Source organism: Oncorhynchus nerka, linkage group LG5 (assembly GCF_034236695.1).
Source record: "Oncorhynchus nerka isolate Pitt River linkage group LG5, Oner_Uvic_2.0, whole genome shotgun sequence".
In the NCBI taxonomy this organism is placed as follows: Eukaryota; Metazoa; Chordata; class Actinopteri; order Salmoniformes; family Salmonidae; genus Oncorhynchus; species Oncorhynchus nerka.
In genome coordinates, this window is record NC_088400.1 from 62,887,765 (window position 1) to 62,913,647 (window position 25,883).

At 45.8% G+C, this 25,883-nt stretch overlaps 1 protein-coding gene across 1 annotated transcript in view; it reads right to left on the reverse strand.

Annotated features, from left to right (window-relative positions):
• The window catches only part of LOC115134167 (fibronectin type III domain-containing protein 3B-like), a 161,905-nt gene that overhangs the window by 72,824 nt on the left and 63,198 nt on the right, over positions 1–25,883 (reverse strand). The window contains 7 exon segments of the mRNA XM_065018861.1: positions 291–344; positions 1,045–1,186; positions 1,289–1,348; positions 11,144–11,289; positions 15,733–15,791; positions 24,026–24,168; positions 25,544–25,712. Coding sequence (XP_064874933.1) covers positions 291–344; positions 1,045–1,186; positions 1,289–1,348; positions 11,144–11,289; positions 15,733–15,791; positions 24,026–24,168; positions 25,544–25,712 — 773 coding nt within the window.

Here is a 25,883-nt window from a genome sequence, read left to right on the forward strand (position 1 = left end):
AGAGAGAGAGAGAGAGTGAGAGGAGAGGGGAAGAGAGAGAGAGAGAGGAGAGGGGAGAGAGGAGAGAGAGGGAGAGAGGAGAGGGGAGAGGAGAGGAGAGGAGAAAGAGGAGAGGAGAGAGAGAGGAGAGGGGAAAGAGAGGAGAGAGAGGAGAGGAGAGAGAGAGGAGGGGAAAGAGAGGAGTGAGAGGAGAGAGGAGAGAGCGAGAGGAGAGAGAGAGAGAGGGATTTTATGTACGTTTGAAATAGATGGTATATTATTAATAGTGTGTGTGTGTGTGTGTGTGGTACCTCGTCCCACTCAAGAAGGTAGTTTGTGATTTTGGATCCGTTGTCGATCGGAGGCTGGCGAGAGAAGAGAAGAATAAATAGGGCTGTCTGGAGAGTGTGTGAGTGTGTATGAGTGTGTGTGAGAGTGTGTATGAGTGTGTGTGAAAGTGTGTGTGTATGAGTGTGTGTGTGAGTGTGTATGAGTGTGTGTGAGAGTGTGTGAGTGTGTGTGAGTGTGTGTGTGTGTGCTCGCGCGTGGGTGCGTGATGAGGAGAGGAGGATGAACTGGGGCTGTCACAGAGAGGAAATGGCCTGTGTGTTTTCATTAGTCTGACCTCATATCCTGTCTGAGTGAGTGATGTCACTCTCCACGCCGCCCTTACGCCGTGACAGAACCCAAGACAGAATATCACCGACAGATCTATCTATATAGAGGTGAGGATGAGAGTGCCATCTATCCTGACCAACCCCCTCTCAGAATGACATGGAGAAGGACTGGACAGCGATGTCATAAAACACCAGGAAGCAGATCTTCCCTGAGAGCAAAATAGAACCCAGATTCTCTGCCCTCGTCCCTGAAGTGTGCACTCATTCACTCCCCTGTCTCTGAAGTGTGCACTCATTCACTCCCCTGTCTCTGAAGTGTGCACTCATTCACTCACCCTGATGGATCTAAAATAGACTGGATGGGGGGGCACTTTTGGTACAAGCGTAAACAATCGGAAAGTCCAATGAAAGGAACTAAAAGTGTGTGTGTGCGTGTGTGTGTGTGTACCTTCCACTGTAGTGTGAGGGTGCTCTTGGTGCGGTGAGACAGTTTGGGGGGGAAGGGCAGGTCAGGGGGGCAGGTGTGTGTTGTGAACGACCCCGTCTCCGAACACACACCCCTCAAGTTAGAGTTACACACCGCGCTGACTCTGAAACACACACACAAACATTAATAATCACATTTATTAACACAATAGCAAAGAAGTGGTGAAAAAGTGTGTGTGTTGCTGACGGAAGGTGTGTGTTCTTACCGTACGTGATAGTCTGAAGCTGGCCTCAGGTCTTTTAGATGGCACTCCAACTCCTCTCCACTACACACACACACACACACACACACACACACACACTCATGTAATTTACACTTGAGATGAAAGTGAGCTGTTTATGTTTGCGTCAGTTGTTCTTCAAAGTCTGGAACGTTCATACACACCTGCTAGTCAGGATTCAGAGTTAGGTGTGTTTTACCTGCTAGTCAGGATTCAGAGATAGGTGTGTTTTACCTGCTAGTCAGGATTCAGAGATAGGTGTGTTTTACCTGCTAGTCGGGATCAGAGATAGGTGTGTTTTACCTGCTAGTCAGGATCAGAGATAGGTGTGTTTTACCTGCTAGTCAGGATCAGAGATAGGTGTGTTTTACCTGCTAGTCAGGATCAGAGATAGGTGTGTTTTACCTGCTAGTCAGGATTCGGAGTTAGGTGTGTTTTACCTGCTAGTCAGGATTCAGAGATAGGTGTGTTTTACCTGCTAGTCAGGATCAGAGATAGGTGTGTTTTACCTGCTAGTCAGGATTCAGAGTTAGGTGTGTTTTACCTGCTAGTCAGGATCAGAGATAGGTGTGTTTTACCTGCTAGTCAGGATCAGAGTTAGGTGTGTTTTACCTGCTAGTCAGGATCAGAGATAGGTGTGTTTTACCTGCTAGTCAGGATCAGAGATAGGTGTGTTTTACCTGCTAGTCAGGATCAGAGATAGGTGTGTTTTACCTGCTAGTCAGGATCAGAGATAGGTGTGTTTTACCTGCTAGTCAGGATCAGAGATAGGTGTGTTTTACCTGCTAGTCAGGATTCAGAGTTAGGTGTGTTTTACCTGCTAGTCAGGATCAGAGATAGGTGTGTTTTACCTGCTAGTCAGGATCAGAGATAGGTGTGTTTTACCTGCTAGTCAGGATTCAGAGTTAGGTGTGTTTTACCTGCTAGTCAGGATTCAGAGTTAGGTGTGTTTTACCTGCTAGTCAGGATTCAGAGATAGGGTGTGTTTTACCTGCTAGTCAGGATTCAGAGATAGGTGTGTTTTACCTGCTAGTCAGGATCAGAGATAGGTGTGTTTTACCTGCTAGTCAGGATTCAGAGTTAGGTGTGTTTTACCTGCTAATCAGGATTCAGAGTTAGGTGTGTTTTACCTGCTAGTCAGGATTCAGAGTTAGGTGTGTTTTACCTGCTAGTCAGGGTTCAGAGATAGGTGTGTTTTACCTGCTAGTCAAAATTCAGAGATTGGTGTGTTTTACCTGCTAGTCAGGATTCAGAGATAGGTGTGTTTTACCTGCTAGTCAGGATTCAGAGATAGGTGTGTTTTACCTGCTAGCCAGGATCAGAGGTAGGTGTGTTTTACCTGCTAGTCAGGATCAGAGATAGGTGTGTTTTACCTGCTAGTCAGGATTCAGAGTTAGGTGTGTTTTACCTGCTAGTCAGAATTCAGAGATAGGTGTGTTTTACCTGCTAGTCAGGATTCAGAGATAGGTGTGTTTTACCTGCTAGTCAGGATTCAGAGATAGGTGTGTTTTACCTGCTAGTCAGGATTCAGAGATAGGTGTGTTTTACCTGCTAGCCAGGATCAGAGTTAGGTGTGTTTTACCTGCTAGTCAGGATCAGAGATAGGTGTGTTTTACCTGCCAGTCAGGATCAGAGATAGGTGTGTTTTACCTGCTAGTCAGGATTCAGAGATAGGTGTGTTTTACCTGCTAGTCAGGATTCAGAGATAGGTGTGTTTTACCTGCTAGTCAGAATTCAGAGATAGGTGTGTTTTACCTGCTAGTCAGGATTCAGAGATAGGTGTGTTTTACCTGCTAGTCAGGATCAGAGATAGGTGTGTTTTACCTGCTAGTCAGGATCAGAGATAGGTGTGTTTTACCTGCTAGTCAGGATCAGAGATAGGTGTGTTTTACCTGCTAGTCAGGATCAGAGTTAGGTGTGTTTTACCTGCTAGTCAGGATCAGAGATAGGTGTGTTTTACCTGCTAGTCAGGATCAGAGATAGGTGTGTTTTACCTGCTAGTCAGGATCAGAGATAGGTGTGTTTTACCTGCTAGTCAGGATCAGAGATAGGTGTGTTTTACCTGCTAGTCAGGATCAGAGATAGGTGTGTTTTACCTGCTAGTCAGGATTCAGAGTTAGGTGTGTTTTACCTGCTAGTCAGGATCAGAGATAGGTGTGTTTTACCTGCTAGTCAGGATCAGAGATAGGTGTGTTTTACCTGCTAGTCAGGATTCAGAGTTAGGTGTGTTTTACCTGCTAGTCAGGATTCAGAGTTAGGTGTGTTTTACCTGCTAGTCAGGATTCAGAGATAGGTGTGTTTTACCTGCTAGTCAGGATTCAGAGATAGGTGTGTTTTACCTGCTAGTCAGGATCAGAGATAGGTGTGTTTTACCTGCTAGTCAGGATTCAGAGTTAGGTGTGTTTTACCTGCTAATCAGGATTCAGAGTTAGGTGTGTTTTACCTGCTAGTCAGGATTCAGAGTTAGGTGTGTTTTACCTGCTAGTCAGGGTTCAGAGATAGGTGTGTTTTACCTGCTAGTCAAAATTCAGAGATTGGTGTGTTTTACCTGCTAGTCAGGATTCAGAGATAGGTGTGTTTTACCTGCTAGTCAGGATTCAGAGATAGGTGTGTTTTACCTGCTAGCCAGGATCAGAGGTAGGTGTGTTTTACCTGCTAGTCAGGATCAGAGATAGGTGTGTTTTACCTGCTAGTCAGGATTCAGAGTTAGGTGTGTTTTACCTGCTAGTCAGGATTCAGAGATAGGTGTGTTTTACCTGCTAGTCAGGATTCAGAGATAGGTGTGTTTTACCTGCTAGTCAGGATTCAGAGATAGGTGTGTTTTACCTGCTAGTCAGGATTCAGAGATAGGTGTGTTTTACCTGCTAGCCAGGATCAGAGTTAGGTGTGTTTTACCTGCTAGTCAGGATCAGAGATAGGTGTGTTTTACCTGCCAGTCAGGATCAGAGATAGGTGTGTTTTACCTGCTAGTCAGGATCAGAGATAGGTGTGTTTTACCTGCTAGTCAGGATCAGAGATAGGTGTGTTTTACCTGCTAGTCAGGATTCAGAGTTAGGTGTGTTTTACCTGCTAGTCAGGATTCAGAGATAGGTGTGTTTTACCTGCTAGTCAGGATCAGAGATAGGTGTGTTTTACCTGCTAGTCAGGATTCAGAGATAGGTGTGTTTTACCTGCTAGCCAGGATCAGAGTTAGGTGTGTTTTACCTGCTAGTTAGGATTCAGAGATAGGTGTGTTTTACCTGCTAGTTAGGATTCAGAGATAGGTGTGTTTTACCTGCTAGTCAGGATTCAGAGTTAGGTGTGTTTTACCTGCTAGTCAGGATTCAGAGATAGGTGTGTTTTACCTGCTAGTCAGGATCAGAGTTAGGTGTGTTTTACCTGCTAGTTAGGATTCAGAGATAGGTGTGTTTTACCTGCTAGTCAGGACTCAGAGTTAGGTGTGTTTTACCTGCTAGTCGGGATCAGAGATAGGTGTGTTTTACATACTAGTCAGGATTCAGAGATAGGTGTGTTTTACATGCTAGTCGAGATGAGAGTTAGGTGTGTTTTACCTGCTAGCCAGGATCAGAGATAGGTGTGTTTTACCTACTAGTCAGGATCAGAGTTAGGTGTGTTTTACCTGCTAGCCAGGATCAGAGTTAGGTGTGTTTTACCTGCTATTCAGGATCAGAGTTAGGTGTGTTTTACCTGCTAGTCAGGATCAGAGTTAGGTGTGTTTTACCTGCTAGCCAGGATCAGAGTTAGGTGTGTTTTACCTGCTAGTCGGGATCAGAGTTAGGTGTGTTTTACCTGCTAGTCGGGATCAGAGTTAGGTGTGTTTTACCTGCTAGTCGGGATCAGAGATAGGTGTGTTTTACCTGCTAGTCGGGATCAGAGTTAGGTGTGTTTTACCTGCTAGTCGGGATCAGAGTTAGGTGTGTTTTACCTGCTAGTCAGGATCAGAGTTAGGTGTGTTTTACCTGCTAGTCGGGATCAGAGTTAGGTGTGTTTTACCTGCTAGTCGGGATCAGAGTTAGGTGTGTTTTACCTGCTAGTCGGGATCAGAGTTAGGTGTGTTTTACCTGCTAGTCGGGATCAGAGTTAGGTGTGTTTTACCTGCTAGTCGGGATCAGAGTTAGGTGTGTTTTACCTGCTAGTCGGGATCAGAGTTAGGTGTGTTTTACCTGCTAGTCGGGATCAGAGTTTTACCTGGTCAGGATCAGAGTTAGGTGTGTTTTACCTGCTAGTCGGGATCAGAGTTAGGTGTGTTTTACCTGCTAGTCGGGATCAGAGTTAGGTGTGTTTTACCTGCTAGTCGGGATCAGAGTTAGGTGTGTTTTACCTGCTAGTCGGGACCAGAGAGGTGTGTTTTACCTGCTAGTCGGGACCAGAGAGGTGTGTTTTACCTGCTAGTCGGGATGAGAGTTAGGTGTGTTTTACCTGCTAGTCGGGACCAGAGAGGTGTGTTTTACCTGCTAGTCGGGATCAGAGTTAGGTGTGTTTTACCTGCTAGTCGGGATCAGAGTTAGGTGTGTTTTACCTGCTAGTCGGGATGAGAGTTAGGTGTGTTTTACCTGCTAGTCGGGACCAGAGAGGTGTGTTTTACCTGCTAGTCGGGATCAGAGTTAGGTGTGTTTTACCTGCTAGTCGGGATCAGAGTTAGGTGTGTTTTACCTGCTAGTCGGGATGAGAGTTAGGTGTGTTTTACCTGCTAGTCGGGATCAGAGTTAGGTGTGTTTTACCTGCTAGTCGGGATCAGAGTTAGGTGTGTTTTACCTGCTAGTCGGGATGAGAGTTAGGTGTGTTTTACCTGCTAGTCGGGATCAGAGTTAGGTGTGTTTTACCTGCTAGTCGGGATCAGAGTTAGGTGTGTTTTACCTGCTAGTCGGGATGAGAGTTAGGTGTGTTTTACCTGCTAGTTAGGTGTGTTTTACCTGGAGTCGGGATCAGAGTTAGGTGTGTTTTACCTGCTAGTAGGTGTGTTTTACCTGCTAGTCGGGATCAGAGTTAGGTGTGTTTTCAGAGATAGGTGTGTTTTACCTGCTAGTCGGGATCAGAGTTAGGTGTGTTTTACCTGCTAGTCGGGATCAGAGTTAGGTGTGTTTTACCTGCTAGTCGGGATCAGAGTTAGGTGTGTTTTACCTGCTAGTCAGGATCAGAGTTAGGTGTGTTTTACCTGCTAGTCAGGATCAGAGTTAGGTGTGTTTTACCTGCTAGTCGGGATCAGAGTTAGGTGTGTTTTACCTGCTAGTCAGGATCAGAGTTAGGTGTGTTTTACCTGCTAGTCGGGATCAGAGTTAGGTGTGTTTTACCTGCTAGTCAGGATCAGAGTTAGGTGTGTTTTACCTGCTAGTCAGGATCAGAGTTAGGTGTGTTTTACCTGCTAGTCAGGATCAGAGTTAGGTGTGTTTTACCTGCTAGTCGGGATCAGAGTTAGGTGTGTTTTACCTGCTAGTCGGGATCAGAGTTAGGTGTGTTTTACCTGCTAGTCGGGATCAGAGTTAGGTGTGTTTTACCTGCTAGTCGGGATCAGAGTTAGGTGTGTTTTACCTGCTAGTCGGGATCAGAGTTAGGTGTGTTTTACCTGCTAGTCGGGATGAGAGTTAGGTGTGTTTTACCTGCTAGTCAGGATTCAGAGATAGGTGTGTTTTACCTGCTAGTCGGGATGAGAGTTAGGTGTGTTTTACCTGCTAGTCGGGACCAGAGTTAGGTGTGTTTTACCTGCTAGTCGGGATGAGAGTTAGGTGTGTTTTACCTGCTAGTCGGGATCAGAGTTAGGTGTGTTTTACCTGCTAGTCGGGATCAGAGTTAGGTGTGTTTTACCTGCTAGTCGGGATCAGAGTTAGGTGTGTTTTACCTGCTAGTCGGGATCAGAGTTAGGTGTGTTTTACCTGCTAGTCGGGATCAGAGTTAGGTGTGTTTTACCTGCTAGTCGGGATCAGAGTTAGGTGTGTTTTACCTGCTAGTCGGGATGAGAGTTAGGTGTGTTTTACCTGCTAGTCGGGATGAGAGTTAGGTGTGTTTTACCTGCTAGTCGGGATCAGAGTTAGGTGTGTTTTACCTGCTAGTCGGGACCAGAGTTAGGTGTGTTTTACCTGCTAGTCGGGATCAGAGTTAGGTGTGTTTTACCTGCTAGTCGGGATCAGAGTTAGGTGTGTTTTACCTGCTAGTCAGGGAGGTGTGTTTTCAGAGAGGTGTGTTTTACCTGCTAGTCAGGATCAGAGATAGGTGTGTTTTACCTGCTAGTCAGGATCAGAGTTAGGTGTGTTTTACCTGCTAGTCAGGATCAGAGTTAGGTGTGTTTTACCTGCTAGTCAGGATCAGAGATAGGTGGATCAGTCAGGAGTTAGGTGTGTTTTACCTGCTAGTCGGGATCAGAGTTAGGTGTGTTTTACCTGCTAGTCAGGATCAGAGTTAGGTGTGTTTTACCTGCTAGTCGGGATCAGAGTTAGGTGTGTTTTACCTGCTAGTCAGGATCAGAGTTAGGTGTGTTTTACCTGCTAGTCAGGATCAGAGTTAGGTGTGTTTTACCTACTAGTCGGGATCAGAGATAGGTGTGTTTTACCTGCTAGGATCGTGGATCAGGATCAGAGTTAGGTGTGTTTTACCTGCTAGTCAGGATCAGAGTTAGGTGTGTTTTACCTGCTAGTCGGGATCAGAGTTAGGTGTGTTTTACCTGCTAGTCGGGATCAGAGTTAGGTGTGTTTTACCTGCTAGTCAGGATCAGAGTTAGGTGTGTTTTACCTGCTAGACAGGATCAGAGTTAGGTGTGTTTTACCTGCTAGTCAGGATCAGAGATAGGTGTGTTTTACCTGCTAGTCGGGATCAGAGTTAGGTGTGTTTTACCTGCTAGTCGGGATCAGAGTTAGGTGTGTTTTACCTGCTAGTCAGGATCAGAGTTAGGTGTGTTTTACCTGCTAGTCGGGACCAGAGAGGTGTGTTTTACCTGCTAGTCAGGATCAGAGTTAGGTGTGTTTTACCTGCTAGTCGGGACCAGAGAGGTGTGTTTTACCTGCTAGTCGGGATCAGAGTTAGGTGTGTTTTACCTGCTAGTATGGACCAGAGAGGTGTGTTTTACCTGCTAGTCGGGATGAGAGTTAGGTGTGTTTTACCTGCTAGTCGGGACCAGAGAGGTGTGTTTTACCTGCTAGTCGGGATGAGAGTTAGGTGTGTTTTACCTGCTAGTCGGGACCAGAGAGGTGTGTTTTACCTGCTAGTCGGGATCAGAGTTAGGTGTGTTTTACCTGCTAGTCGGGATGAGAGTTAGGTGTGTTTTACCTGCTAGTCGGGATGAGAGTTAGGTGTGTTTTACCTGCTAGTCGGGATCAGAGTTAGGTGTGTTTTACCTGCTAGTCGGGATCAGAGTTAGGTGTGTTTTACCTGCTAGTCGGGATGAGAGTTAGGTGTGTTTTACCTGCTAGTCGGGATCAGAGTTAGGTGTGTTTTACCTGCTAGTCGGGATCAGAGTTAGGTGTGTTTTACCTGCTAGTCGGGATCAGAGTTAGGTGTGTTTTACCTGCTAGTCGGGATCAGAGTTAGGTGTGTTTTACCTGCTAGTCGGGATGAGAGTTAGGTGTGTTTTACCTGCTAGTCGGGATCAGAGTTAGGTGTGTTTTACCTGCTAGTCGGGACCAGAGAGGTGTGTTTTACCTGCTAGTCGGGATCAGAGTTAGGTGTGTTTTACCTGCTAGTCAGGATCAGAGTTAGGTGTGTTTTACCTGCTAGTCGGGACCAGAGAGGTGTGTTTTACCTGCTAGTCGGGATCAGAGTTAGGTGTGTTTTACCTGCTAGTCGGGATGAGAGTTAGGTGTGTTTTACCTGCTAGTCGGGATCAGAGTTAGGTGTGTTTTACCTGCTAGTCGGGATCAGAGTTAGGTGTGTTTTACCTGCTAGTCGGGATCAGAGTTAGGTGTGTTTTACCTGCTAGTCGGGATGAGAGTTAGGTGTGTTTTACCTGCTAGTCGGGATCAGAGTTAGGTGTGTTTTACCTGCTAGTCGGGATCAGAGTTAGGTGTGTTTTACCTGCTAGTCGGGATGAGAGTTAGGTGTGTTTTACCTGCTAGTCGGGATGAGAGTTAGGTGTGTTTTACCTGCTAGTCGGGATCAGAGTTAGGTGTGTTTTACCTGCTAGTCGGGACCAGAGAGGTGTGTTTTACCTGCTAGTCGGGATCAGAGTTAGGTGTGTTTTACCTGCTAGTCGGGATCAGAGTTAGGTGTGTTTTACCTGCTAGTCAGGATCAGAGTTAGGTGTGTTTTACCTGCTAGTCGGGACCAGAGAGGTGTGTTTTACCTGCTAGTCAGAATTCAGAGATAGGTGTGTTTTACCTGCTAGTCAGGATTCAGAGATAGGTGTGTTTTACCTGCTAGTCAGGATCAGAGATAGGTGTGTTTTACCTGCTAGTCAGGATCAGAGATAGGTGTGTTTTACCTGCCAGTCAGGATCAGAGATAGGTGTGTTTTACCTGCTAGTTAGGATTCAGAGATAGGTGTGTTTTACCTGCTAGTCAGGATTCAGAGTTAGGTGTGTTTTACCTGCTAGTCAGGATTCAGAGATAGGTGTGTTTTACATACTAGTCAGGATTCAGAGTTAGGTGTGTTTTACCTGCTAGTCAGGATTCAGAGATAGGTGTGTTTTACATGCTAGTCGAGATGAGAGTTAGGTGTGTTTTACCTGCTAGTCGGGATCAGAGATAGGTGTGTTTTACATACTAGTCAGGATCAGAGATAGGTGTGTTTTACCTGCTAGCCAGGATCAGAGATAGGTGTGTTTTACCTACTAGTCAGGATCAGAGTTAGGTGTGTTTTACCTGCTAGCCAGGATCAGAGTTAGGTGTGTTTTACCTGCTAGTCAGGATCAGAGTTAGGTGTGTTTTACCTGCTAGTCGGGATCAGAGTTAGGTGTGTTTTACCTGCTAGTCGGGATGAGAGTTAGGTGTGTTTTACCTGCTAGTCGGGATCAGAGTTAGGTGTGTTTTACCTGCTAGTCGGGATCAGAGTTAGGTGTGTTTTACCTGCTAGTCGGGATCAGAGTTAGGTGTGTTTTACCTGCTAGTCGGGATCAGAGATAGGTGTGTTTTACCTGCTAGTCAGGATCAGAGTTAGGTGTGTTTTACCTGCTAGTCAGGATCAGAGTTAGGTGTGTTTTACCTGCTAGTCGGGACCAGAGATAGGTGTGTTTTACCTGCTAGTCGGGATCAGAGTTAGGTGTGTTTTACCTGCTAGTCGGGATCAGAGTTAGGTGTGTTTTACCTGCTAGTCGGGATCAGAGTTAGGTGTGTTTTACCTGCTAGTCGGGATCAGAGTTAGGTGTGTTTTACCTGCTAGTCGGGATGAGAGTTAGGTGTGTTTTACCTGCTAGTCAGGATCAGAGTTAGGTGTGTTTTACCTGCTAGTCGGGATGAGAGTTAGGTGTGTTTTACCTGCTAGTCGGGATGAGAGTTAGGTGTGTTTTACCTGCTAGTCGGGATCAGAGTTAGGTGTGTTTTACCTGCTAGTCGGGATCAGAGATAGGTGTGTTTTACCTGCTAGTCGGGATCAGAGTTAGGTGTGTTTTACCTGTTAGTCGGGATCAGGGTTAGGTGTGTTTTACCTGCTAGTCGGGATCAGAGATAGGTGTGTTTTACCTGCTAGTCGGGATCAGAGTTAGGTGTGTTTTACCTGCTAGTCGGGATCAGAGTTAGGTGTGTTTTACCTGCTAGTCAGGATGAGAGTTAGGTGTGTTTTACCTGCTAGTCAGGATCAGAGATAGGTGTGTTTTACCTGCTAGTCGGGATGAGAGTTAGGTGTGTTTTACCTGCTAGTCGGGATGAGAGTTAGGTGTGTTTTACCTGCTAGTCAGGATGAGAGTTAGGTGTGTTTTACCTGTATATAAGTCTGTATTTGCCGTCCCGTCCCTTGTCGGACAGAGAGACCTCATAGGTGAGAGACTGGCTGTTGCTGAACCGGTTCACCAGCCCAACCGGGGGAGCCCAGGACAACCTAGCACCCCGCGCGTGCACGTTGGACACCTGGAACACCACACACACGTTAGATAACACACACACACACACACACAAAGTTCCTATCAGTTTATGTTCCAGTTCATCCCTGTCACGGATGCTGGGTCGGTGAAATTACAGTCTGAGTAGAAGAAACATTTACCCACACCCTGGCACTGAAACAATCACCCCATCAACCACTGTCTCTACACACACACACGCACACACACACACACACACACACACACACAGGCTGAAACAATCACCCCATCAACCACTGTCTCTACACACACACACACACACACACACACAGGTACTGAAACAATCACCCCATCAACCACTGTCTCCACACACACACACACACACACACACACATACACACAGGTACTGAAACAATCACCCCATCAACCACTGTCTCTACACACACACACACACACACACACACACACACACACACACACACACACACACAGGTACTGAAACAATCACCCCATCAACCACTGTCTCTACACACACACACACACACACACACACACACACACACACACAGAAACATTTACCCAAACCCCATCGGGGAAAGACACACAGCGGAGTGATTTAACACCGGGTGTCATTCATCAAGACACCACACACACAATCTGCCCTGGGGACAAACCACATCCACTGACTACCCAATCTGCCCTGGGGACAAACCACATCCACTGAATACCCAATCTGCCCTGGGGACATACCACATCCACTGAATACCCAATCTGCCCTAGGGACAAACCACATCCACTGAATACCCAATCTGCCCTGGGGACAAACCACATCCACTGAATACCCAATCTGCCCTGGGGACAAACCACATCCACTGAATACCCAATCTGCCCTGGGGACAAACCACATCCACTGAATACCCAATCTGCCCTGGGGACAAACCACATCCACTGAAATACCCAATCTGCCCTGGGACAAACCACATCCACTGAATACCCAATCTGCCCTGGGACAAACCACATCCACTGACTACCCAATCTGCCCACAGGACAAACCACATCCACTGAATACCCAATCTGCCCTGGGGACAAACCACATCCACTGAATACCCAATCTGCCCTGGGGACAAACCACATTCACTGAATACCCAATCTTCCCTGGGGACAAACCACATCCACTGAATACCCAATCTGCCTTGGGGACAAACCACATCCACTGAATACCCAATCTGCCCTGGGGACAAACCACATCCACTGAATACCCAATCTGCCCTGGGACAAACCACATCCACTGAATACCCAATCTGCCCTGGGGACAAACCACATCCACTGACTACCCAATCTGCCCTGGGGACAAACCACATCCACTGACTACCCAATCTGCCCTGGGGACAAACCACATCCACTGAATACCCAATCTGCCCTGGGGACAAACCACATCCACTGACTACCCAATCTGCCCTGGGGACAAACCACATCCACTGACTACCCAATCTGCCCTGGGGACAAACCACATCCACTGACTACCCAATCTGCCCTGGGGACAAACCACATCCACTGAATACCCAATCTGCCTTGGGGACAAACCACATCCACTGAATACCCATTCTGCCCTGGGGACAAACCACATCCACTGACTACCCAATCTGCCCTTGGGACAAACCACATCCACTGACTACCCAATCTACCCTGGGGACAAACCACATCCACTGAATACCCAATCTGCCCTGGGGACAAACCACATCCACTGACTACCCAATCTGCCCTGGGGACAAACAACATCCACTGAATACCCAATCTACCCTGGGGACAAACCACATCCACTGAATACCCAATCTGCCCTTGGGACAAACCACATCCACTGAATACCCAATCTGCCCTGGGACAAACCACATCCACTGAATACCCAATCTGCCCTTGGGACAAACCACATCCACTGAATACCCAATCTGCCCTGGGGACAAACCACATCCACTGAATACCCAATCTGCCCTGGGGACAAACCACATCCACTGAATACCCAATCTGCCCTGGGGACAAACCACATCCACTGAATACCCAATCTGCCCTGGGGACAAACCACATCCACTGAATACCCAATCTGCCCTGGGGACAAACCACACCCCAGAACACTGAAGACTGTCTCATCCCCTAGAAGCCTCTAGAAGACAATACAGTCTCTCTCTCTCAACTTCTAGTGTGTTCCTCATCAATACTGTTCAGAAGATCCATTGTAGGGTCTTGTAGAGTAAGGGTTGCCACAGGGTATAGTACTGGAAACGTTTATGGGTTACTGGATTGATATAATCTATCACAAGACATCTAGCCCTGGGGACAAAGTCATCTAGTTCTCCTTTTGGGTACCTCCACTGACAAGTCATAGTTCTCCTTTTGGGTACCTCCGCCCCTGTGTGGCCTTATCACAAGACATCTAGTTCTCCTTTTGGGCCTCTGTGTGGCCTTATCACAAGACATCTAGTTCTCACTTTTGACCTCCCAATCTGTGTGGCCTTGGGACAAACATCTACATCCTGTGTGGCCTGACCTCCGCCTCTCTGTGTGGCCTTATACTCCTTTGGGTACCTCCGCCCTATGTGGCCTTATCACAAGTCATCTAGTTCTCCTTGGGTACCTCTCCGCCCTGGGGTGGCCTTATCCACTGACATCTACCCAATCTACCCTGGGGACAAACTTTTGGGTACCTCCGCCCTCTGTGTGGCCATCCACTGAATTCTCCCAATCTGCCCTGTGGGACAAACCTACATCCACTGACATCTAGTTCTCCCAACCTCCGCCCCTCTGTGTGGGGACAAGACAAGTTCTCCACCTCCGCCTCTGTGTGGCCATCACAAGACATCACTGACCTCCGCCTCTGTGTGGCCTTATCACAAGACATCTAGTTCATACCTCCGCCCCTCTGTGTGGCCTTATCACAAGACATCTAGTTCTCCTTTTGGGTACCTCCGCCCCTCTGTGTGGCCTTATGACATCTCTCTCCTTTTTCTCAACCCCTCTGTGGAAGCCTCTGGCCTTAAGACAACTTTTGACCTCAGCCCCTCTCTGGCCTTATCTCATACTTTTTACCTCTAGCCCCTCTGTGTGGTGTGGCCTTATCATCATCTAGTTCTCCTTTTGGGTACCTCCGCCCTCTGTGTGGCCTTATCACAAGACATCTAGTTCTCCTTTTTACCTCCGCCCCTCTGTGTGGCCTTATCACAAGTCATCTAGTTCTCCTTTTGGGTACCTCCACCCCTCTGTGTGGCCTTATCACAAGGGTCATCTAGTTCTCCTTTTTACCTCCGCCCCTCTGTTGGCCTTATCACAAGACATCTAGTTCTCCTTTTGGGTACCTCCGCCCCTCTGTGTGGCCTTATCAAGTCATCTATATGGCCTTATCACAAGACATCTAATTCAAATAAGATCTTAAAATAAAAAAATAGAATGACAAAGCTGTGAAACATTATCCTAAATATTGGGACGACCCTCCCACTCTGTCTGCCGTATTCTCTCTTTGTTCTTGTTTCCTTATTAGGATGCCGGTGGGCGGAGTTGGGAGGGTCGTCAGCTACATGGGAAACACCTGGGCCGGGTGTGTCCCAGGATAAATAGACCTCTTCCACATTCATGGAAGAGACTCTCTCCATGCAGACACCTTTACAGATTTAGTTGTGTATCTTGGTGGCCTTTTGGTTGTTTGCTTTGGCACCTTTCAACACCCTGCATTATCACATTCATGCATGCAAAACACTCACTTACACTACTGATTACTGATTACACACACCATTGTATATTATACTTAGTTACTTATTTAATAAATATATGTTCTGTTACTCCTTATCTCCACGTTGTCTCCCTTTTGTTACGGGCTTTGAGCAGGTTCGTGACAATATAAACAATCAACTTATTGAATAACATTGGTGTTTAATATGAGGGTTTCAGCATGAAATAACCTTTATATATTTTTTAACCCACTTTAATTTATTTTACTATGTCAATATTTGTTTTTGTCAATGTTTTTGCATCAAACTGACAGTTGTGAACACAGTCAATAGAGTTGCAGAGGTAGTAGAAAATAATGGCATTGTTGATTAGATCCTTTTTGTTCATTAATTAGGCTCTTTTCTCTTGAACTCATGGACAATATGGACACAGATTTAACAAATTAATACTATATATGAAGAATAAAAAAAAGTTTTTCAAGTATAAATGACCAAAGTTTCGATTGACTGCCATAGATTTTCTGTTAATTACCAAAATTACTGAAGATTCCGGTAACTTTGGTAAATTACCGGTAGTGTTGTGGCCCTAGTTCTGTGTGATGAGGTGGTACAATACTGCCCCTGTGTGGTCAGGTTGGGGACTGCAGGTGTTTTGGGCTCCAAAGGACATACTGCTCTGTGAGGAAGACACCTTTAGGTACAGATGTCTTTGTCTGCAAGTGTGCGTGTGAGTGAGTGTGTGTGTCTGCGTGCGTGCGTGTATGTGTGTGACTGACCTGTGGTTTGTCGATGGCGTAGAGCACTTCCTGAACTCTCTTTGCCTCCGAGTCGTGATCTGAGGAAAGAGGACAGACACAACATTACCACCAACTAGTGTGTTTCTGCCCTTGTGTGAGAGGGTGAAATTACAGCTAAGCACCACCAGAGGGCAGGCTGAGCTGTGTCATATACTGTACGTACAGTATGTACAGACCCCAACCTGGATTACTGCCTAGGTCTGCCCTCTGTTCTGTTGGCTGCTCATAAAACAGTGGGCCGGTTCCAGTCTCTGCCACACACACACACACACACACACACACACACACATCCAGTGGCAGAGCATGTCTACGGGTGATTTAGGAATGGGTCGGGATTAGCGCTGGTATGTGTGTGTGTGTGTGCGTGCGTGCGTGCGTGTGTGTGTGTGTTTGTGCGTGCAATGGAAGTTGTGTGTAGTGTGTGTGTGTAGTGTGTGTGTGTAGTGTGTAGTGTGTGTGTAATCCCTATACCAGAGACGCTTCAGACAGGAGCAGAGCTGCTTTCTCCATCAGAGCAGAGTTTACTAAATTACCCAGAAATGGTTTGTGTTTCAGAGAGAGAGAAAGAAAGAGAGAGAGAGAGAGAGAAAGAGAGGGATTAGAACACAGAAGAGGAGCGGAGGAGGAGAAGAGAAGAAGGGATGTTTATCAGGATGGAGAGAAAAGTGAGGAAAGCAGAGAGGAGGAGTACAGGGTTTGTGAGGGGTCATCTTCAAGACCCTGGTGCTGGCTTACTGAGCAGCAAGGGGAACTATCTACCTTCAGGCTCTGCTCAAACCCTACATCCCAACCCAAGCCCCCCATTCCTCCACCTCTGGTCTCTTGCAAAGGATAAAAATAATAATAATAACAATATGGGGATGAGGTAGTTGGATGGGCTATTTACAGATGGGCTGTGTACAGTTGCAATGATCTGTGAGCTGCTCTGACAGCTGATGCTTAAAGTTAGTGAGGGAGATATGAGTCTCCAGCTTCAGCGATTTTTGCAACTTGTTCCAGTCATTGGCAGCAGAGAACTGCAAGGAAACGCAGCCAAAGGAGGAATAGGCTTTGGGGGTGATCAGTGAAATATACCTGCTGGAGCGCATGCTACAGGTGGGTGCTGCTATGGTGACCAGTGAGCTGAGATAAGGCGGGGCTTCTAGATTACCTGGATCCAGTGGGTTTGGCGACAAATATGAAGCGAGGACCAGCCAAAGAGAGCACACAGGTCGCAGTGGTGGGTAGTATATGGGGCTTTGGTGACAAAACGGATGGCACTGTGATAGACTGCTTCCAATTTGTTGAGTAGAGTGTTGGAGGCTAATTTGTAAATCACATCGCCAAAGTCAAGGATCGGTAGGTTTTACGAGGGTATGTTTGGCAGCACGAGTGAAGGATGCTTTGTTGCAAAATAGGAAGCCAATTCTAGATGTAGTTTTTGGAATGGAGATGCTTAATGTGAGTCTGGAAGGAGAGTTTACAGTCTAACCAGACACCAAGGTATTTGTAGTTGTCCACATATTCTAAGTCAGAACCGTCCAGAGTAGTGATGCTGGACGGGCGGGCAGGTGTGGGCAGCGATCGGTTGAAGAGCATGCATTTAGTTTTACTAGCATTTAAGAGCAGTTGGAGGCCACAGAAGGAGAGTTGTATGGCATTGAAGCTCGTCTGGAGCCCAGCTGATTTGTAGGGGTCCAGATTGTCTAGCCCGGCTGATTTGTAGGGGTCCAGATTGTCTAGCCCGGCTGATTTGTAGGGGTCCAGATTGTCTAGCCCGGCTGATTTGTAGGGGTCCAGATTGTCTAGCCCGGCTGATTTGTAGGGGTCCAGATTTTGCAGCTCTTTCAGAACATCAACTATCTGGATTTGGGTGAAGGAGAAATGGGGGAGGTTTGGGCAAGTTGTTGTGGGGGGTGCAGGGCTGTTGACCGGGGTAGGGGTAGCCAGATGGAAAGCATGGCCAGCCGTAGAAAAATGCTTATTGAAATTCTCAATTATAGTGGATTTATCGGTGGTGACAGTGTTTCCTATCTTCAGAGCAGTGGGCAGCTGGGAGGAGGTGCTCTTATTCTCCATGGACTTTACAGTGTCCCAGAACTTTTTTGAGTTTGTACTACAGGATACAAATTTCTGTTTGAAAAAGCTAGCCTTAGCTTTCCTAACTGACTGTGTATATTGGTTCCTAACTTCCCTGAAAAGTTGCATATCGCGGGGACTATTCCATGCTAATGCAGTACGCCACAGGACGTTTTTGTGCTGGTCAAGGGCAGTCAGGTCTGGAGTGAACCAAGGGCTATATCTGTCCCTGGTTCTAAATTGCTGAATGGGGCATGCTTATTTAAGATGGTGTAAAAAAATATCCTTTTAGAAACTAGAAATAATGAATTGAAGGAACGGAGGAGAGAGGGAGATACAGAGACAAAGAAAGAGAGGCACAGAGACATGAAAAGCTATTTGCCCCCATTCTGATTTTAGCATATTGTTGACACTGAATGTTATCAGATCTTCATCCAAAACCTAATATTAGATTAAGGGGACCTGAGTTTACTAATAACAAAAAAAATGGATACTTATTTCATTTATTTAATTAAGAAAGTTATGCAACGACCAATTCCCCCCGTGTGAAAAAGTCATTTCCTCCTCAATAAGTCGATGACTGCAACCAAACGCTTCCTGTAGTTGTCTCTCACGTCGCTCTGGAGGAATTGTGTCCCACTCTTACATGCAGAACTGCTTAAACTGCTTGTTTCAAATCCTGCCACAACATCTCGATTGGGATCATTAGGTCTGGACTTTGACTGGTCCATTCCAAAACTTCAAATGTTTTGCTTTTTAGACATTTTCATGTAGACTTGATTGTGTGTTTTGGATCATTGTCTTGCTGCATGACCCAGCTGCGGGTCATTAGCTTCAGCTCACAGACGGATGACCTGACATTCTCCTGTAGAATTCTCCTGCAGAACTTTTTGGACGACATGGGTCCCATTGTGCCTGGCGAAAACCAAGCACTGCATTCCACAGTAAGAACCTTACACCAATGGTCAAGCATACATTTTTGCATAAATTTATTTATGAAATAAATTAAATAAGTATGTATTTGTTCACTCAGGTTCCCAACTAGGTTTTGGTTGAAGATCTGATATTATTCACTATCAAAAATATGCTAAATTAGATTTTCTTTTTGAAGGGGGCACTGTAGCGATAGAGGGTGAGAGAGATATAAGATAAAGAGAACAAAAGGAGAATGAGAGAGAGAAACAGAGCGATAGAAAAAGAAGCCTGCAGGGTGAGTTCCACAGCGTTTTCATCTATGCATAGTGAGCATTCCATCTGCTCAACAGCTGGCCTCCTTAACACACACACACACACACACACACACACACACACACACACATTTTTCTATCCTTGTGGGGACATCAAATGTATTTCCATTCAAAATCCTATTTTCTCTAACCCATAACCCTAACCATAACCCTAATTGTTACCACACACACACACACCCACACACCCACACGTTGAGACCTGTCTGAGAAGGTTTGTAGTCATGGTGACAGTTTAGTTCTCATGGACAGAGACCATGGTATACAGACAAGATTAGTGTGTGTGTCCAGCCATACCTTCATAGAGGAGGTGTGTGAGGTGCCAAAAGACACAGGAATTCTGCCGCTCTTCCTGGTAGGCAACAGTGTGTGTGTGTGTGTGTGTGTGTGTGTGTGTGTGTGTGTGTGTGTGTGTGTGTGTGTGTGTGTGTGTGTGTGTTGGCTGAAGCATTGGGAACTCTGAGATGGTAGAAGTACAGTTTCAACCCAGCCGACCAGCCGACCAAAAGGAAATGTGTTAATATCACTGTTCTTAAGATCATTAATTAATCTACAGTTGAAGTTGTAAATATACATACACTTAGATTGGAGTCATTGAAACTCGTTTTTCAACCACTCCACACATTTCTTGTTAACAAACTAGTTTTGGCAAGTCGTTTAGGACATCTACTTTGTGCATGACACAAGTCATTTTTCCAACAATTGTTTACAGACAGATTATTTCACTTATAATTCACTGTATCACAATTCCAGTGGGTCAGAAGTTTACATACACTAAGTTGACTGTGCCTTTAAACAGCTTGGAAAATTCCAGAAAATGATGTCATGGCTTTAGAAGCTTCTGATAGTCTAATTGACATCATTTGATTACTCATCCAGAACGCCGCAGCCCGTCTGGTGTTCAACCTTCCCATGTTCTCTCACGTCACCCCGCTCCTCCGCTCTCTCCACTGGCTTCCAGTTGAAGCTCGCATCCGCTACAAGACCATGGTGCTTGCCTACGGAGCTGTGAGGGGAACGGCACCTCAGTACCTCCAGGCTCTGATCAGGCCCTACACCCAAACAAGGGCACTGCGTTCATCCACCTCTGGCCTGCTCGCCTCCCTACCACTGAGGAAGTACAGTTCCCGCGCAGCCCAGTCAAAACCGTTCGCTGCTCTGGCCCCCCAATGGTGGAACAAACTCCCTCACGATGCCAGGACAGCGGAGTCAATCACCACCTTCCGGAGACACCTGAAACCCCACCTCTTTCAGGAATACCTAGGATAGGATAAAGTAATCCTTCTCACCCCCCCCTTAAAAGATTTAGATGCACTATTGTAAAGTGGCTGTTCCACTGGATGTCTTAAGGTGAACGCACCAATTTGTAAGTCGCTCTGGATAAGAGTGTCTGCTAAATGACTTAAATGTAATGTAAATGTAAAGTTGGAGGTGTACCTGTGGATATATTTCAAGGCCTACCTTCAAACTCAGTGCCTCTTTGCTTGACATCATGGGAAAATCCAAAGAAATCAGCCAAGACCTCAGAAAATATATTTGTCATCCCGCTCAGGAAGGAGATGCGTTCTGTCTCCTAGAGATGAACGTATTTTGGTGCGAAAAGTGCAAATCAATCCCAGAACAACAGCAAAGGACCTTGTGAAGATGCTGGAGGAAACAGGTACAAAAGTATCTATATCCACAGTAAAACAAGTCCTATATCAACATGAACTGAAAGGTCACTCATCAAGGAAGGAGCCACTGCTCCAAAACCGCCATAAAAAAGCCAGACTACAGTTTGCAAATGCACATGGGGACAAAGATCGTACTTTTTGGAGAAATGTCCTCTGGTCTGATGAAACAAAAATAGAACTTTTTAGCCATAATGACCATCATTATGTTTGGAGGAAAAAGGGGGAGGCTTGCAAGCCGAAGAACACCATCCCAACCATGAAGCACAGGGGTGGCAGCATCATGTTGTGGGGGTGCTTTGCTGCAGGAGGGACTGGTGCACTTCACAAAATAGATGGCATCATGAGGAAAGAAAATTATGTGGATATATTGAAGCAACATCTCAAGACATCAGTCAGGAAGTTAAAGCTTGGTTGCAAATGGGTCTTCCAAATGGACAATGACCCCAAGCATACTTCCAAAGTTGTGGAAAAATGGCTTTAAGGACAATAAAGTCAAGGTATTGGAGTGGCCATCACAAAGCCCTGACGTCAATCCCATAGAAAATGTGGGCAGAACTGAAAAAGCATGTGCGAGGCCTATAAACCTGACTCAGTTACACCAGCTCTGTCAGGAGGAATGGACCAAAATTCAACCAACTTATTGTGGGAAGCTTGTGGAAGGCTACCCGAAACTTTTGACCCAAGTTAAACAATTTAAAGGCAATGCTACCAACGTCTGACCCACTGGGAATGTGATGAAAGAAATAAAAGCTGAAATAAATCATTCTCTCTACTATCATTCTGACATTTCACATTCTTAAAATAAAGTGGTGATCCTTACTGACCTAAGACAGGGCCGTTTTACTTGGAGTAAATGTCAGGAATTGTGAAAAACTGAGTTTAAATGTATTTGGCTAAGGTGTATGTAGACTTTCGACTTCAGCTGTAGATCAGATGGTAATGATGGCCTGATGATATGCATCTCTGGCTCTGCACTAGCCAACATTGTGCAGATGTGTGTAAGAGAGACTTGTAAGAACAAGACTGAGTCAGACTGGACTTGTACTCCTTGAACCAGCTGACACAGACAGGCAGGCAAGCAGGCCCTTATTTAGGTGGGGGGGGGGCTATTACCATAGGAACACATGCAAAATCATGGAAGGTGGGAGAGCGTACACACTTACAGAGAGTCACTATAACGGTGTGGTTTATTTTAAAAGGCCTGAGTCATGCTAAGGTCAGGGGTCAGATGTGTTAATGAACTAAACGAGCACTTACAGCTCTCTCTCTCTCTCTCTCTGTCTCTCTCTGGATGACATCATCTTACATCAAAGTCTTTTGTTTTAAACGTGTCAGGAGACGTCTATTTTCTTTCCACTCCTTTTCTCTCCTTTCCTCCCCCTTTCCTCCTCTCCTCAAAGTACCCATTCTACAGTATAACCAACATGGACTGGCCACGTCATTTTCCTCAAATCACTGCTCTCTACATAGAAATGATGCCACGTTCAAAACAACTCGGAACTCAGAAATCTCTGACTTCGGAATTCAGTACATTCAAGACAGCTGTGAACTCCGAGTAAATGGTCATCCAACTCGGAATGCCAAGTCGGGAACTTGGACATCTTTCTAGGGCTCCAACCTTCTGACCCGAAGACTACTGACGTCATCTTGAAAGCACCACTAGAATCACAGAAAGGTGCTGCAGTTATGATGACGTAGAACCAACATGGCGGACAAAGGCACATCTGTTTCAGTTGAAATCTAAGCTCTACTGAGAAACTGCAACGCTGGCGTTGATCCACCATGGGACATCAGTTTCCTGAAATCACTGTTCTCTACAGATAAACTGCGCCGCTGACGTAGATCCATCATGGAGGACAGAGGCACATCTGATTGTGTTTAGAGCGGCTCAGTTCTAAGGAAGAGCGGTGGGCTTTACTGACTGTCTTGACTGACTGGTAGCCAAGCACATTACTGGGATATAGTACATTAGCCAATAGACACACAAACACACACGTCCAGGAGGGCACAGAGCAAAGTCTACAGCGTGGGTGTGTTTGTGTGTGAGTGTGAACCCTGTCTGGTGTTCCAGACAGTGTGTGTGTGTGTGTGTGTGTGTGTGTGTGTGTGTGTGTGTGTGTGTGTGTGTGTGTGTGTGAGATACTCATGGTTGAAAGCAGAGGGCCAAGCAGTAGATTAGACAGATGGAATGTTCTCTCTCTCAGTCCTTTCTATATCTCTCTTTCTCTCCCTTTGTCTCTCATCCCCCTCTCACTCTCTCTACCATCTTTCTCTCCCTTTGTCTCTCATCCCCCTCTCACTCTCTCTACCATCTTTCTCTCCACTCAATCTACCTCCGAGCTTTTCATTTGCTCTCATATTCTCTGTTCTCACTTTTGATTCCCCTGTCCCTCTATCATACTCTTCTCTTTTTTCTCCCTCTCTCATGCTCTGATTGTTTTAGAGGAAGCCCAGTCACGGGGTGTGTGTGCGTGTCTGTGTGTGTGTGTGTGTGTGTGTGTTGTAGCCGAGTCAGCCTGATCTCCAGTCCAGAACTGAGACCCTGCTAGACCATCAGAAAGACACAGATACTCCTAGACATACACTGACATGTACTGTACGTGTGTGTGTGTGAAGATACTGAGTTGATCAAAGCTCATCAGGCTTTCTCTCTTTCCATGATGTCACCACCCAGCCCAACAAACACCCCTTACACCTGGCCTCAATGGAACATTCCCCTGCCCCTGGACTGTACAGCCGGGCTGGTCCAAAGCTGAAATGGGGGTCTGAGAGGTGGTTTGGCCTGCTTCTTTGGGATTAACTCTGGTGTCTCTCAGCAGGCCTGTCTGTCACCACCTCTGCACACAGGCCAGAGAGATAGAGATGTGTGTGTTTGAAAGGGAGCTCAAAGGGTTCCTTCATGGAGACCAGGACTCAACAGATATGTACTGTACCTCACCCCTCTTCCCTCTCTCCCCCTTACTCCCCTCACCTCCACTCCTCTCCTCACTACCTCTCCTCTCTCCTATCCTGCCCCCCCCCCCTCCCAGACAAGGCCAGTATTGTAGAGGGAGAAACCGATAGGTCTCGGGAAAGACTCAGCTATGTGGTTACCTAGACAACCCCTTCTCTCCCCCTCCCTCTCTCTCCACCTCTCCTCTCCACCTCAGTAAGACACCATTCATCTTTTTCTCTCTTTCATTGAGAAGAAAAGAGAGAGAGACATCTGATGAATATTCACTTATCTGTGTGTGTGTGTGTGTGTGGTGTGTGTGTGTGTGTGTGTGTGTGTGCCTGCGTGTGTGTGCTTGTGTTTACCTTGCGGTGATTGTGTGTGTGTGTCTGGCTCGTTGCTCCTTGGGCTGCTCCGTAGTTGTCGTCGTTCCGGCTTCTTCCCTCCTGGACTGTTAGCTCCGCCCATTGACCCCAATGACCCTAGCGAAGGGACGTGGCTCTTCCCGCTGTAACCAATCAAATACAACCAAACTTTATTGACAAAAACTGCATGGAAAGCATCTCAGTAGACTTTACAATGACAATAGACCCAACACATGCTCTTAAAACAGAGTCAAATAGTTTGCATGTGTTTTAGACAACCTCATCCTCCCATAGGAAAACAATGTCTGGTCAAAGTCTAACTTCTATAGGAAAACAATGTCTGGTCAAAGTCTAACTTCTATAGGAAAACAATGTCTGGTCAAAGTCTATAACTTCTATAGGAAAACAATGTCTGGTCAAAGTCTAACTTCTATAGGAAAACAATGTCTGGTCAAAGTCTAACTTCTATAGCGAAACAATGTCTGGTCAAAGTCTAACTTCTATAGGAAAACAATGTCTGGTCAAAGTCTATAACTTCTATAGGAAAACAATGTCTGGTCAAAGTCTAACTTCTATAGGAAAACAATGTCTGGTCAAAGTCTAACTTCTATAGGAAAACAATGTCTGGTCAAAGTCTAACTTCTATAGGAAAACAATGTCTGGTCAAAGTCTAACTCTATAGGAAAACAATGTCTGGTCAAAGTCTAACTTCTATAGGAAAACAATGTCTGGTCAAAGTCTAACTTCTATAGGAAAACAATGTCTGGTCAAAGTCTAACTTCTATAGGAAAACAATGTCTGGTCAAAGTCTAACTTCTATAGGAAAACAATGTCTGGTCAAAGTCTAACTTCTATAGGAAAACAATGTCTGGTCAAAGTCTAACTTCTATAGGAAAACAATGTCTGGTCAAAGTCTGTAACTTCTATAGGAAAACAATGTCTGGTCAAAGTCTGTAACTTGTCTATAGTGTCTCTCCTGTCTGCATTATGGCTATATATCTCAGACTTGTAGATCATGTTGATCACTAGTAAAACCAGTAACTAGTCTAAACTACTAACTAGTCTGTAACTTGTCTCTAATTATAAGGTTAATCCTTTCACACTTGTAGAGAAAGCTAGAAAACTAGTCTCTATGTTCTAACTAGTATTGTAACTAGTCTCTAACTAGTATTGTAACTAGTATTGTATCTAGTGTTTACGTATTACTGTACCTACAGTTTCTCACAGCAGGAAGATAATCCTGCAGCAACAGGAAATGTGAATTATTATGTGGATCATAAATAATGGACATTTTTGTAGGGGTTGACACATTTTTCGTTAGGGTAAATAAAGCCTGACATTTTAAAGTGAAATTGACAAACTTTAGAAGCCTTATTAAAACCACGAACACACGGCAAGTTAGCATTTCTTGCTAGCGCAGGAAAACTCTCTGCGACAACGGAGTGCTCAAATGAAGATGGCGCATCTGTAGTCTCAAACTAGGTGAACCGGTCTCTAACACCAGGACTATTCACTGACCTGTATCCATTGTGGCTGGAGCCCAGAGACTTGTACAGGGAGGAGGGAGGAGAGTTGAGTCTGTTCTGTCGCTCCAGCTGTCTCTGCTCCTTCATCTTCTTCGGCTGGGGCTTGTTATAGCTCTCCTCTCTGCCAACGTAGCTGGACATGCCATACACTGGGATTATCTCTGGGAGACGGAGAGATGGAGGGGGTGAAGAGGGAGGGAGAGAGGGAGAGGATAATGAGAGTTAGCTATGTAATTGAGGTGTATGTATATACACTGAGTGGACAAAAACATTAAGGACACCTGCTACAGACATAGACGGACCAGGTGAATCAAGGTGAAAGTGACCCCAAT